The sequence below is a fragment of the Podarcis pityusensis genome (assembly GCF_964106645.2).
Source record: "Podarcis pityusensis genome assembly, chromosome: 4".
NCBI lineage: Eukaryota > Metazoa > Chordata > Lepidosauria > Squamata > Lacertidae > Podarcis > Podarcis pityusensis.
This window is the reverse complement of record NC_138027.1, coordinates 28,763,258-28,778,659: the sequence shown is the minus strand read 5'-3', so window position 1 is coordinate 28,778,659 and position 15,402 is coordinate 28,763,258. Positions and strand designations below refer to the sequence as shown.

The following is a 15,402-nucleotide window of genomic DNA, read 5'->3' as shown; positions in this document are numbered from 1 at the left end:
CTTTGTTTTGCAAATGTGCCAGCAGTTGCTTTTTTATTGCTGCACCACTTCCTTGCAAAATATTAGGCAAAAATGCATACACAACTGCTGATGAATTTTTGTGAGGGCTGGGGTGGGGAAAGAAACTGATTTGGAAGTGTGTTGAATTGAATTTAAGATTGGAAAAGCAAGAAACCGAGTGAAACCCATTTTGACTGATCTGTCCATCTCTACTTCAGAGATTCATCCATCCCTAGTTCAGTAACACAGAAAGATAATTTACTACCATCCGAAGATGGATAATTCTACATAACAGATAAGACAACACAATTTGGCTTCAATAGATTCTTTCAGCTAGCGCACCATCCAAAATAATAATATAATATAAAAACAGCTATGTCTCCCTAACCAGGAATCTGCGTGTTTCACATAAGGCATGGGACAGATCTAGGTAACACAGATAATGAATGTTTTCAAGAACTGAGTCCACTTATTGCTTCTTTATTCCAGAACCCTAGGTGTGTACCTGAAATCTCAAATATCAGCAGTACCTTAGATTCAGTCTGCAATCTCCTTCATAGAACATGGTCTGAAATATTTTATTGTTAATTTTTTAGTGATAATGTTATTGTTTTATCTTTTTTGTAAATCGCTTTGAGGTTTTTTCAACAATCAAATGGTTAATAACTGTCAGGGAAGAGTTAGAAGTTTCCTGTTTATCAGAGGGAGAAAGCATTCCCCAAGGGGGGAGGGAGAGCAGTGAATCTAATAGAAGGGAGCAAGAGGAACAACAGGGAGGGACCGGCTGTTCACAGGAAAGGCAAGGGTTAAGTTCTAGCTCAGATTCGGAGGAGGGGAGATACAGGCCAGCTCTAGCCAGGAGGTTAGAAAAAAGAGCGGGAAAACGAAGGGAAAGGCGCCTTCGCCATTTTGAGAGTGCTGGTCACGGAGAAGCAGAGCTCAGAAGGTATCTGAAATAAGTGACTCTGAGGAATAATAGTTAAGAACTGTTTATAAGATTATTTTGTTAATACACAATAAAAAGTTATAAAAGAACAAGAAGCGTTTGTGTGGTGATCTGAAGAGGACAACGACCAGGCCTGACAATAACAACAACAACAATTTTATTATTTATACCCCATCCATCTGACTGGGTTTCCTATATAAATTTAATGGAATAAAATGAAATAAGCTACACTGTAGTTACAACATGCAACTAATATTTCTACGCCCCACCCCGCTCACCCACCCTTCCAGAATTTTGGAGAATTAGCACCTGGAACAGCTCAGTTGTTAGAGCATGAGACTCTTGGATGTTGGAGTGCCTGAGTGATGCCACGGGGCCTATTGAATACAATGCAAGATTCTTATCTTGCCTCCTTGGCAATTTTCCCGTAGGCTTGGCAGAACATCCCATTGTTTAAGAAAACAGAACCCATATTTTCACCAAAGTGTCAGCAGTAAACAGACAGCTGCTTGTTATATCACCTGAAAACCTCTGCTTCTCAGATCTCCATTTTGTGAGGAGAAAAGTGTATTTAAGAACATGAGTGAGGTACAAAGACAGAAATCTGAGCTCCAAAATGTCTGAATGCTCTCACACAATGCACTGCAGGAGAGCAGGACTTTGGGAAGGTGCAAACCTTGAGGCAAAGAGATTCCTTCCTGGTTTTCACTTAAAGGTCCTGCACATCAGAGCTGTATTCCTGTCCACACCTAGAATATGTAATTTCTACTACTTGTTATTCCCTATAGCAGTAGGGACCTCTTATCTCTTTAGTTTAGAGTTATGAATGGGTCAGGATGCTAATAATTGATGCTGCCTTGCACCATTCCCTTTTCTTGTAGTAAAAGAGTTGCTTTAGTCTGGTCTGGATCTAAATTTGTGAGCTTTACACACTTTCTTCAAGTACATTCAGGGCAGCACCTGGTTTATTTCCTCCAGAAAAAGATCTCTCTCTTATCTAGGAGGCATTTTTCAAGTGATACGTGAGTGGCAGGTTCACACAATTGAGGGTACCCAGTAGGAATGTGTGTGGCACTGTTCTATAAAGCAGTTTGCCACTCAGAAGCATCTTGTGCTTCTTTCAGGACCTGTAGATAAAATTCTCCATACTCTAAAGATGACTTTTGTGTGTGCAATTGTCTTAGTACCTAGGTCCCAAAAGCTTGGTGAACAAGGCAGATTAATAACTTGGGAATCGTGGTGGTTAAAGATATCCCTGCACTTTTGCTAAGGCAAATACTTTGATCTTGACTAGATAATCAAAGTTTCTTCTATATGTCTGAATAACTTCCACCAGCTCATAAATCTGAATAAGCCTTGGCTTCTTCCACCTCTTTTACGATCCCTTAATAGTTTTTCTCCTTAGCTCCAAGTATTCATCCAAATTTTTCTCTTTGATGGCCAAAACTTTGGTATAGGAAACCTGAAATCTGTATCTAGTCTCATATATGTGTGTGTGTGTGTGTGTGTGTGTGTGTGTGTGAGAGAGAGAGAGAGAGAGAGAGAGAGAGAGAGAGAGAGAGAGAGAGACATATATGACTAGATATGGATTTCAGGTTTCCTGTATAAATTTTCTACTGAAAAAGTCCAGGTTTTAGAGCATCCCCTGAAACTTCTCACTGCTTGAAAGTGGGGTGTTTGTGCATAACAATATAAAACGTCTTTCATTGTTAGGCTTTAGTATTTTAAACTTCTCATTACTCCAGTTCTTTATTGTTTCAGTTCTCTAATTATGTAGAAGGGGGCTCCAGAATTCTATAAATATAAGAAGGATCGGGTCTACAATTCTATGATTCTGGGCGAGAGGGGGAAGCTGAGGGGAGATTTATCTTTTAGTCAAAAATGCTGAATGGAAGTCTTTTTATTACGTTATATATCAACGAAGTAAAATTGCCTCTGAAATCTGACCCCAGTATCTATTGCCACTCTCTTTTCAGAAAAATCTAAAGAGGCTGGCATGGGGTTACCTAAAGCCAAAGGGAATGTGACTTCAGCTGAGGCATTCATGGCTGGGCAAATATTGATGGTTTGTTATGCTAGGAAAGAAGCTTTATGAGCCCCTCTGGTGACTGGTGTTGTGACCTGTGCTCATATAAACTTGGAGTTAGATGTCGACTGCATTATGTGGCTTTGCTATAGAATTTCCTTTAGTGAGTGCCTGAGGTAATTCTCAGATGGAAGAGCCAAATTGTTCCTCCTGAGCTATAGCTAATAAAAGGACCTCATCCTGGCTTGTTGTCTACCAAGCATTTACCAGCTGGGTTCATTTAATAAATTGTAAGTTGTTGTGTGTGACTGTGACCATATTCGGTAATGTTGATGAATTATCCTTTGTTGAGGACATATTAAGACCACAATCCTACCCTGGATTAGATTCAGTGAATTTAGTTGCATTAGCAGAGGGTAAGTGGCCTCAAGAGTGGAAGACAAGTATGTGAGATTGATGAGAGTGTTGCTGTTGTAATATTTCCATGAAATTATAATCTGTCAGAGCTAACTATGTGACAGCCATTATTACAATGATGATACAGACATTTCTGATCTGTTTATGGGGTTGCCTGTTTTGAGGTAACAACCCATTGACTCATTGCTGCCTTAAATTTGTGTTCACAGAGTGAGAAAAAGAACTTTAAAATAGCCAGCAGCTCTCTTCTCACCTGTTTTTTACTTCAAAATAAATGAACAGAAAAGCCCAGGGCCTCCCTCCAATATTTTTTGCCATTTTCTCTCATACATTTAGGCGCTGCTACAATATGAAATCTCTCTTCAGTCCCTTCTGTTGTCATTGCCTCTGTGTTGGCTCCCATGCAACTTTTGATATAAGGTATGGGTGGGAAACCCATGACCCTCCAAATGTGGTTCGATTAGTTATGTTGTTGTTGTATATTTATTTATGCCCCACTTTTCCCCCTGATGGGACTCAAGGTGGCTTGCAAATAAAAACAAGAACTGCCAAAAACTTAGGAAAATGAACCCCAAAATACAATTAAGCATTGATATAAATAAAACTAGGCACATATATAAAATTTGTTTAAACATATCAGTAATAACAACAAAAGCAGCACAGCACCAGTCCTTTCATTGAAATCAGTCAGTTCCCAAAAGTCTGTTGGAGCAAGAAGATCTTACACTTTGGAACTCCCTGCCTTTTGATTTCAAGCAGGCACCTTCACTGTACTCTGTCTGGCACCTGCTAAAATCATTTTTGCTTAGCAGGCCTATCCAGCTATCTAGAATGTTGACGTGTTTTGATCTGTTTTTGTTTATCACTAGTTTTATTTTCTAAAAGGTTTTTAATAGTTTCACACTGTTTTTACCATGAATGTTCTTGTTTTGTTCTTTAGTAAACCACCTTGAGAATTTTTACAAATCATGCAGTATATAATCTTATGGAAATAAAAGACCAGGGACCATAAGATTGCAACTTTGGGAAGATTTTTATTAAGCTCAAAAGTAGCTATTGTAGTATACATCTCTGGTTCACATTGATAAGACCGTTTGATACTTTCAGTGTTTTATCCCAAGCTATCTACTTTCAGACCAATCCTTTAAATAGATTTCTTATGCAGAATTTTGTTTTAAGTTTCTGAGCAGCCTGCCTACCCATGAAAGAGATGAATTCCATATTTGCCAAGCAGTTTGTGAGAGACTATGGTTCTTCTCCTTCCCCTTCCCTAAGTTCTTTATTGAAAGATTGCACATTAAGCCCATTTATAATCATAACCAACCCTACAATTAGCAAGCAAAATGCTTGCTTGTCAAAGCCTTTATGAATGCGCTCAATTAAATCGATGAATGGTGTTAATGAACGTATTTTCCCACACACTGAATGCTAAAGCCTGAAGAGTGTATCTGGTTTTTAATGTAAATATTTTAACAGAATGTTTTTATAAGTTGAGGGGATTTGGGGAGGTCTGTCTAATTTACAGCCCAAGAACTTAGTGTGAGAATTTGAAGAGTGTTGTGCCTTGTCATCCCAGGCAAGATGATCAAGTGTTATGGTGCAGTATGGCATGTGCAAGGTCAATGCCAACAGCCAGCCTCCTCAGGCACTGGCTGGGGCTCTTGTGCTCTGGGAGAGACCACAGCACTGACACCTTCCCTGGACTGGGACTTCCTGCCATGTCCACTGGCTCAGACTTGCAGAGCAGAAAGGGTGGGTGGGTGGGAAGCCGCCATTTTTATATTCCTACAGTGCTCTGGATCAGCATCATGTGAGTCCACTTGGGGATTATCAAAATGGTGGGTGGCTCACAGGCAGAAGAGCAGTGTCTCCTGGAAATAATTTTACACTTCTAAAAATACCATTATACTTGAGGGAAGGGCTGATAGTATACAGAAAGCCCCAGGTTCATCTTCAGTTAAAACAATCAGTACACATTTTGCAAGGCTTGTGCCTTCATCTGAGGAGAGGTACTGCCAGCCTGAGTTGGATAAATAGACTGAACAGCTGCCTAAATAAGCTCATAATGAGCTTCAATTTATCCCACCCCCCTGATGTTGCTTTGTGCTCATTGGTTTCTGTTGACTAATAATAATAATAATAATAATAGTAGTAGTAGTAGTAGTAGTAGTAGTTGTTGTTGTTTACACTGCCCATCTGACTGGGGTACCCCAGCCACTCTGGGCAACTTCCAACAAAATTCAGAGAGGGGAAAGACAAAAACAGATATAACATTGAAAGCTTTGTGAAACAGAACTGCCTTCAGATGGCTACCTATAGATACCCAGGTCAGTTTATATATGGTTGTCTTAACAAATCAACTCTCTCTTTGTGACTATCCATTTCCTTCCTTCCTTCCTTCCTTCCTTCCTTCCTTCCTTCCTTCCTTCCTTCTCTCTCTCTCTCTCTCTCTCTCTCTCTCTCTCTCACACACACACACACACACAGAGAGAGAGAGAGAGAGAGAGAGAGAGAGAGAGAGAGAGAGAATTATTGAGATTTGAGGAAGGAGAATGGTGACCTTTGGTATCTACCGCCTCACACATGCTGCATTATGAAAGGAAGAATGTCTCCTAGACTATAGGGAATTTATCATCTAACACTCAGTGGAAAAAGCAACAGCTACAAACTAACTACCTCTGCATTTTGGAAGCATTAAAATAGAAAAATAAGTCATATGGTGGTTGCCCCACGCTAATTATGTTTTTTGGCCGAGAATGGTTTCTTCTGTTAAGCTGAAAGTGAGACATGCCATGTGATACGCAGTGGTCTATAAATCATCCAGATATTTATTATCCACTATCCACAACTGCATGGCTGTTGTGGTCAATATAAAAGAGCATTCCTTTTTGTCTAAACATAATAAATGGTGTATAGCACAGGTTTTTGCATTTCCAGTGTGTATTTTTCCACAGAATGAGGAATTCTATGGGCCCGTTGTTAAGGATTAATGGTCAGATCACTTCATAAATATAATGCACACTCTTCAGGAACACAACAGCTAGCGCTGAGACTATGATGAGTGTTGATTAGAAAATTTGTGTAGTTGGTTCATTGCTCCAAGCACTAATTAGGCCCGCGTCACTGAACATTCCTATTTAGTTTCTCTATTTTTATTTATTTATTTTGCACAAAAGCCATGTTTTATTTGCAGTGAGTTCTGACAGCGTAAATTGCTACCATGCTGAATTGGCCTATATGGGATAGAGGAATGATGGTAAATCACATTTTAATTCACTGTTCTTGGGGATATGAAAAAGTAGGAACATAATTTCCTGCTTTTGGGGATATGAGAAAGTAGGAACACAAGAGCTACCTTACTGATTTAGAACAAAGTGCTATCTACTGCTGCATTATTTGGCCAAATGAGGCCAGGCAGTTGCTTCTGGGCAGCTCATGAGAAGGGCATGCCAGCAACAGCCATCTACCCCCACCTCACCCCGCTAGCAGTTGATATTCAGAATCATGCACTCTGAATAAGTACTTTTGTCTGTCCCGAATCTATTACAAATCAGCCTCTATCAAGTTCCACCCACCCCCCGTCACCTTTTTTAAAATCAGAAAGGGCTTGCCTTTTTATTACAGGCAGCAACCATTTTAGGTGCATCAGATATGTGTGCAACCATATATGCGTGCATTGCGCCAAACCTGGAAGGGACCAGAAAACATCAGAAAAGTGGCACAAAAAGTTCTCAGCTAAAGAAGTCTGTTTTAGTGGTGATTTGTCTTAATTTTGTTTCTAAGATCAACAATTTTACATTTGAATTTTTGCAAGGTCCTGGTCTGAACTTTGAGATTCATTAATTTTGAATTTGTCATTGAACCCTTGAACCCACCTCTTAACACTTCTGTGGTTTGGTTGTGTGCTCCTGTGGGGAAGAGACATGCAAAGAATTCATTCAGGGTTTATCTTTAGTTACTTATGTTTCTATGAAAGCCATGGCACCATGCATGTTGTTTCCCAGGAAGTCACCCATCCAGCACTGACCAGAACCAGACAGGCTCAGCTTCAGCCAGGTGATGCCCTCAAGTGCCTTCAAAGCACATCTTGCTTCTCTGCGGTCTCCCTGTTCTGCTTCAGTAACTCACCTTTGAACATGTGTATTGTCCAAAGGACGTACCACCTTGTTGTATTGAAAAACATGTTTGTTTTCCATTGCAAACATTGTAGCATTTGCACTCTTGCCTATCTCTTGCCTTATTGCCAGCAATACATGTGTTTTGCTGGACTCTTTGCTCCTATATATTTTTTTCATATTCCAAACATGTCCACTTTTTAAGGGAGAGCATCTCCGTTCCATGCTGGACCTGGACTTTGTATCTTTCTGGTGTTTTCTCTTATGAAATTAAATATTACCATATTGGACTTTCCAGGTAACTTTCCAATTACTTGCAGTTTAAATTGCTTAGATAATTTAAAAGCAGAGATTGCAAAATCAGTTGATAAGAGATGGAAAGACAACTTAAGCTTTCACAAATGAGGGGGGGGGGATATTGTATTTGATAGACTGGTAGATGTTGGGAGGAGGGTAAACCAAGCCCTGTGCGAACCACTAATGCCCCACCCTGCCAGTTATTTTGCTATTCCTTGCATGACTTTTCGCATCACTCTGTGTCCAATGTTGCAGCTTTGGTATGTGTGGAAGCATAGACACAAGTGGGCCAAAATAAATCACATTTAGTAACTCTCATTTATTGCACTGGAAGAGACTTACACACCTCCTGAAAAACAGGAGTTAAAATACTTGGGCTAAATCACAATTCCAGACACATAAAAGCGGTATGTATCAGCTTCTGCTTCACAACAAAACGCATTGGAAAATGTAGCTATATGCTGCATACCAAGCTCTACATTTAAAAGATGTTCTTTTTTTATATGTAAGGGCGGGAGTAAGTTATGTATTTATATGCAACCATAGTGCGTTGGTGGTTTTTTTTTTGTGTGTGTGTTTTTGCATGGGGAAGAATGTATCTTGAAGTTGTCAAAACTCCCCTTTATCTCAGGAAGTGTGTTACAGATGCTGTTATCCCTGCCGCATAAGGGCTTGCTTCAAACACTCTGCTTCCCTGTCAGCAGGGCTGATACACTGTATTATAACAAGCCTCCTCCATAACAACTGTTCACAGGCAGCGCTTGTAGCTTTACACGTGCAGCCTGCAAGATTCCTTGCCAGCATTAGGATGCTTCCGCTTCTGGGTCTCTAATTAGACCTTCTCCCCTACACTAAGAGTCTCTCTCTCTCCCACTTTTCTTCTGGGTGGAGGGTGCCTTAGGGAGGAAGGAGCGGGGGAGGGCTGTGCAAAGGGGGTGAACAGTAGAAAGGACTAGGTCACCTGTATTTCAAAATTAGAAATTTGCTAAACATAGATAGATAGATAGATAGATAGATAGATAGATAGATAGAATAAAGGTTCATGCATCTTCCCCTTGATGTTGGTGGAACAGCAGTGAGTATATTCAGAATATGTTTCATTACTGTTTCAGGCACCTTTTAGCTGCATAATACAAAGTAATATAACCTTCATTGTTATAGCAATGTTTTTCAGACTAACTTGTCAAAGGGATGAAGTATAGTTTGCTTGTACCCAATGAAACAGAAAGACTTGTGTAGTGTTAATGAGTTTCTATAGGAATCTTAGCAGTGGAAAGACAGGGTTTTCTTTCTTGCTAAATTAGCATTGTGCCTCTGAAGTTAGGAGCACAGCGATTTGCCTTTATCTCGTCTGTTGTTTTTCCCCCAATTTAGTTATAAGGAAATTCAGATTGTTCAGATTGCAGTTTAGTTTGCTTTATAATTAAGAGTTGTTAATCTGTTAATTATTTATTGGACTTGCTTTTATGAATTCTGCAATGTTTTAGTTACTTTTTTCCTATATATTTTTATTATTTTATTTCATTGTTTCCACTTGGGGGGTTGAAATGTTCCATGAAAACACTTGTGTGGGGGTGTGGGTCTGGAGTCTGGCAGTCGCTCTGGGAGTTCTTAGCCAGGGTCCTTCTCCATGGACCAACCACTCCTGAGCTTATGGATGGATTGCATCTTTCTGATTTAATTTTGCAGGCAATGCATCTGACTAAAAATTAGAATTTCCTTTTCCACCAGCAACATGACATTTGGGTCAAATGTTCAATAAAAAGAGAAGCAATCCATGAATTCTTTGCATATTTTATTTTTCATTTTGATTTCCAACTCACACACATCTGGCATATTTTACATCTTTGCAATAAAACATGGTTACAATAGCTTAAGGAATTTATATATCCAAAATATTTCACCATGATCTTGAGATGAAATGAACTTATCTTCCAGATGTTCAATATTCTCCCAATTCTAAGCTACAAACTCAAGATATTGCTTACAGACCAATGATGAATAACTTAATCATTACATTGATTCCCCATGATTTCAGAATTTTATAAATACAAACAACAATGAAGAAGGTATTTAGTGCTAAAACTTACTAATACAAGGTGGAGAACAAATAAGAATCACATCAATAAATAATGATATGTTTCTGGTGCCAGTACAAAGAATCCGTTACCTTGTTTTTATCTTTTTTAAATAAATGACTGCAAGTGAGTGTAAAGTCTGAGAAAATTACATTCCTGTTACATGCCTCATAGCCCTACCGACACAATATGTACATCTATGACAATACAGTCACCAAATATACAAAGAAGAAACATGAAGTAAAGTGTATATACCCCTGGGTGTGTTACTTGATCCGTAGAATGTGCGGCAAATTATCCTGATAGTCATCGTTACAGTATTGTCAGACATGAAGTGCCGTCAACAGAGAATGTGGCTTAATGCGTGACGTTCAGAAGAATGTAAAAGAACAACCCCAATGAAGCTAAGGTCCTTTTTAACCAAGCTTTATTTCCAAGGAAATGAAGAGAAAATCTTAATTGCTCTCTCCCTGCAATGTACAGTATGCCAAATGTGATGAATCTAGAAGTCTAGCACTCTTGCTTTGGTGGGAGTCATTAAGCACGCGAGCATCCTCTCATCTCTCTTCCATGCTCCTGCCTTTCTATCGCGGTACTAAATTAATAAAGGAAGGATTTTCTCTTCCTCTTACAACGCATAAATATGGCAAACAATGGCTTCATATCCAAACGCTTCATGTCATAAGCAAAAACTCCACTTAGAAGGGGGTGGGGGTGGCTTGAGATTGAAAAGAGCAAACCATATTTCAGTGGCAATGACAAAACTGCGGCTTGTGCCCCATTTCAACCCTTAAATGCAAGCTGGGCCCTTAGGCAGTTCACTTCAACCTGTGAATGTCGCCGTTTCATCAAGACATTCAGGTTTAAAGTACATGCAAGTTGTAACTCCACAATAAAGTTAAGAAACATTTTTTTGTTCTTTATACAAGGTTTTACTTTTACAAAAGTATCCCTTTAAAGTTAAGATGTGCATCTGATGTACAAAGTATCAAACGTAGTTTATTTTAATCCTTTTAATTATTATTATTTTCAGCTTGAAAAGAGGCTGGAAATGGGAAATGTATGCTAGGTTCATGGCCCCAAACAATGTAACAACCGGACACAAGTTTCCTCAGAATATTCAAAAGTCTCTTGTGACATGTTCTCCACTAGCTTTTCTCAGTAAACAAAGGTATATGAAATAATTACCAAAACATCTCCTAAGTCATTATAATTTACATGATACAAGCTCATTTCTGCAGCAGCTGGTGTTCGGTTGTGAAAAAACACACAAAGTAAAATGGTTGCTGACTACAATGGACAGCTATTGCTGGGTGTAATGGAATGTACAACGGAGGTCGATGCAGACTTGTTTTTCCACCAGAGATTATGCCTTTCAGTAGCACTTGTGCTCTCAATTTCGCCTTTGCTTTCAGTTCTTCACTCCGGTTCAATATCTATTCTGATGCTCATAATGCCACCGATTAAAATCTATATTAAAAGCTACAATGCTACCAGAAGCCATGCCAGTAATTAGAGTCCTGAAAGAGAGACAGAGACACAAACTGTACATACTAAGTTATTTCTTTAAAAAATGTTCACAGCAGTCAGGTTTTTCCACCCTCAAACTATACTTATACTGATTCCAAAGATCATAGAATCATATTAGACATACAGTGGTACCTCGGGTTACATACGCTTCAGGTTACATACGCTTCAGGTTACAGACTTCGCTAACCCAGAAATAGTACCTCGGGTTAAGAATTTACCTCAGGATGAGAACACAAATCGTGCTCTGGCGGCGCGGCGGCAGCAGGAGGCCCCATTAGCTAAAGTGGTGCTTCAGGTTAAGAACAGTTTCAGGTTAAGAACAGACCTCTGGAACGAATTAAGTACTTAATCCGAGGTACTACTGTACAAGAACAATGATGGAAATGTGATATTCTGCTACTGCATCTAACATGCTGCATAACACGGATGTATTTCTGGGTAGGCAAGTGAGTGAAATTAGGGATTTTCATTGAGCCATGGCTGCCTCCATCTCCCCTCCAGTGTGCTGCTAATGAGAAGCCTTGGTCAATGAAATCTGAAACCATGCCAACAATGAAACATGGTGAATGCTAGCCAGATTTTTCTTTTTTTAAAATTAAAATTACACATGTAGATCCTGCCCTTATCCAAAGGAAGTACAGTGGGATAGTCCCATGACCATCTTCACAACAACACTGGGAACAAGGCTGGCTCAAGACATTTAGGCATCTGAGGTGAACCACCAAATCTCCCCCTCCCAGAGAAGAAGGGGTGGGTGAAGATCTACATCAGGAACAAGGGGGCTTGGAATCAAATCAACCTTACCCAGTGGTTGAACTAGGAATAAAAAGCTGTTGGAGGGGGAAAGGGGCCTACTCAGAATCATGCTGGGCGGGTGCAGAGCTCAGGAGACCCCAGAGTGCAGCACTCATCATTCCTCCCCTAAGGTGGGAGGAGACCAGCAGATCCTCTCATTTGCCAAGAGACTGCTATAGAGGCAGCATTGTGGGGGCCAAGGAGGAGGCAGCAGATCCGGCCTCCAAGGAACATGCCACAGCCATTAGTGCTACTGCAGAAGTGGCAGGTGATGCATTCCTTGGAGGCCGGATCTGCCCCTGTGGATCCTGCCACCTGAGGTGGTTGCCTCACCTTGCCTAATGGGTGGGCTGGCCCTGCCGGGGAAGGAAGGTAGAAATAACGAGTTGCTGACACACACAAAAACCTGGTACTGCTGCTGCTTATCGAAAAGGTGTGGAGGTGGAGCAGGGCAGATGTGAGGTCAAAGCTGTGCAGGTTCACTGGCAGAAATGCTGGATTGGCTCTGTCAGTGTTTGCCTGCACATCCATGATCTCACCGCCATCCTGCTGCCACGCCATCCAGGTAAGCAGCAGCGATACCGAGTGGCTCCATGGCATCAGCTGCTCATGAAATTAATGCTTGGCTCTTCTAACATGCATCATAGCTGAGGAGGGGTTTGAACTCGGAACATCCCAAGGGGGTCCAAGCGTGAGAATCTATCTGGTACCCCACATTACTATCTACAATCCTGACCATGGGGGTCACAGCTTTATAGCATTAAACCGATGTTTCACAAGTGGGTAAGCTGGCTCTTCATACTCCATTTTGTGTTTGGGTGTAGGGAAAGAAACAAATGCATACAGATTCAGTAGTGGAGAGAGCATGCATATGTAGAATCACCCCAGGGAGGTTTGCCTGGTGCCTTCATTATAGATTTTTAGGCACCAGGCGTAAACATCCCTCTTGAACCAGGCCTTTGACTGATTACTATTCTATAGCCTTTTAAATGTGTCTATGGGAAGGTCGGGGTATTGTTTTGCTGTTTGGTTTTAATTATTTACATGTGTTTTTATCGTCTATTTTATTCTGTGAATCGCCCTGAGATCTTACGATGAAGGGTGGTATATAGATTTAATTAATAATAACAATAATCTCCGCCTTTAAAATGTAAGGAAGTAGGAGCCCAGTCGAAAATGCAGCATGAGGAGTCTCCCGTAATGCAGCAGAATTAAATAAGAAAATTAGAAGCTGTACTGCTTAATCCAGAAATCATGGAGAGGTGAATTGTATTGTGTGTTTCAAAGAGAGGCTGAATTACTGGGGGGACAAATCAAATGTGCAAGTTTGAAGAGGCTCACTGCTTCTCTTGCGTTGAAACTTACCTCTGATCATGAGACAGGTCCATTGCCCTAATGCCAGCATCACAGCCAGGGTAAATGTAGAGCTGCTTGAAGTCACAAGCCTGCCATACTTCCACGACTCCATTATCGCCACCCGTAACCAGGTTCTGCCCATCGCTGCTCAGGAGGATAGCCTACAGATGAGCCAAAATGAGTAGTGACATTAAATGCTGTGTAGACTAACACAAACAGTTTCTGTGAGAGGATATTTCCTTGTCCAGCCTAGGACAGGAGCAAAGAAGGCTTTGCTGGAAGTCACCATGGATCATTTCTGACTTTGCCCTGCAACAAAGGTGCCATCAGTAACACCTCAAGAACTCCCTTTACTCTCTCCGAGGTGTCAGTGATGGATTGGACTCCTCAGGGCCCTGTATTCATGTCTTGGCTCCTAGTCAAGGGAGGACAGATGTCAAGCCATGTAAACTTTTAAAGCACAGACACTTTAAAATCTGTATGTCTAAAACAGATATACAGGAATCATCAAGTGCTCCGTTTTAAAAACAGAGAGTTCAATTCTAGATTGAATTAGAGCCGAGACGTTTTTCCAGTAAATGTGATCCCTAATTTTCCAGTGATCCCTAATTTCTCATGAGACTTCTTCAAGCATTACTGTTGTTATACATCATAATAAGTTCTGAGAGGAAATACTTACCCTGGTTGAGTCGTTGATCTCCATCTGTGCCAAGAGTTTTCCATTAATGCTAAAATTGCTGAACCTGCCTCGTTCATAGTAGATGATACAGTGGCCTTCACTAGATACTGAAATTAAGCGAGGATACAAGCAGTTTTCTGTTCCTTCAAGTGCTCTCAGCAAATCTCCAGTAATTGTGTGCACCAGGCAAGGTCCTTCTGTATATTGACAAATAATACAGTATATATAACAGAGAGGCACATAATTTAGTTAAATTATGCCAAATGCATACAGAGATGGCACATAGTGGTATATAAACAGTGAAAGAATGTGTAGGGGAAACAATGTCTCTGATCTAAAGTGGCACTTCAGCAAAGTGAAATATACATTTAAACAGTGAATCGCTTTCAAGTAGTGTGCACATGTGTGTGTATATGTTCACATTTCCGTTGCTGAGCAGAACAATCCCAGCCCACAAATCTGCTGGCTGGAAATGGTTAGGAATCAGGTGGCGGTTCCTTCCGGCCAACAAACAGGAGAAATGCTGCTGGGGAGGTTACATCTAGCACAGAGGCTTCCAATACACCCACAGAAACATCCACCAGTGGTGTTTCTGCAGGCAATAGATGCTACTATAGCTGCCCCCCAGTGCTCTACGGATGAAGTAGATGTGGGTTTGGATATATTTCATTTCCCCAAGAGGCTCCAGGACCATGCAAGTCTGGAGCTGGTGTAGGCAGTTTTCCCACTGGTTACAAATTAGTTGATTTAAAAAAATGGGGGTAGGGAGACACATTGTTTCCCTTACCCTGGTGCCTAATGCAAGCCAGGAGGTCTTTGAAAGTGGTGGATCACCCACCACTTCATTTTCCTACCTCACTTACAATTGTGGTATGAACGTTTAAAATGATATTTTTCTGAAGCAAGTCAGCGGTCTAAGTCATTGCACCCTGTCCATATTTATCAAACATTTAGTATCTGTACAGCAGGGACAATTTTTAGCTGAAGTTTGGTGCTATCTTAAATAGTTGTGTTTGTGACTCTGAATGTAGGAGGATGACATACTTCTTTTCGTACCCTACTGTGGCAAGATATTTGTCATTCTGATACAAAACCTGAGATATTCAATGAACAATACATCCTTTCAGCCACATCTTGGATAGCATTGTATGAAAATTATCGAG

At 40.6% G+C, this 15,402-nt stretch overlaps 1 protein-coding gene across 3 annotated transcripts in view; it reads right to left on the bottom strand.

Moving 5' to 3' along the window:
• Window positions 1–9,583: 9,583 nt before the first annotated feature.
• NBEA (neurobeachin) overlaps window positions 9,584–15,402 on the bottom strand; it is a 355,514-nt gene continuing 349,695 nt past the window's right edge. For all 3 annotated transcript variants that reach the window (XM_081004034.1, XM_081004035.1, XM_081004033.1), the window contains 3 exons: window positions 14,240–14,436; window positions 13,570–13,721; window positions 9,584–11,399 (listed from right to left, as the gene is read on the bottom strand). In XM_081004034.1, the coding sequence (XP_080860160.1) occupies window positions 11,309–11,399; window positions 13,570–13,721; window positions 14,240–14,436 (440 nt within the window). In that variant the 3' untranslated portion in view covers window positions 9,584–11,308. The remainder of the gene's footprint in view (window positions 11,400–13,569; window positions 13,722–14,239; window positions 14,437–15,402) is intronic.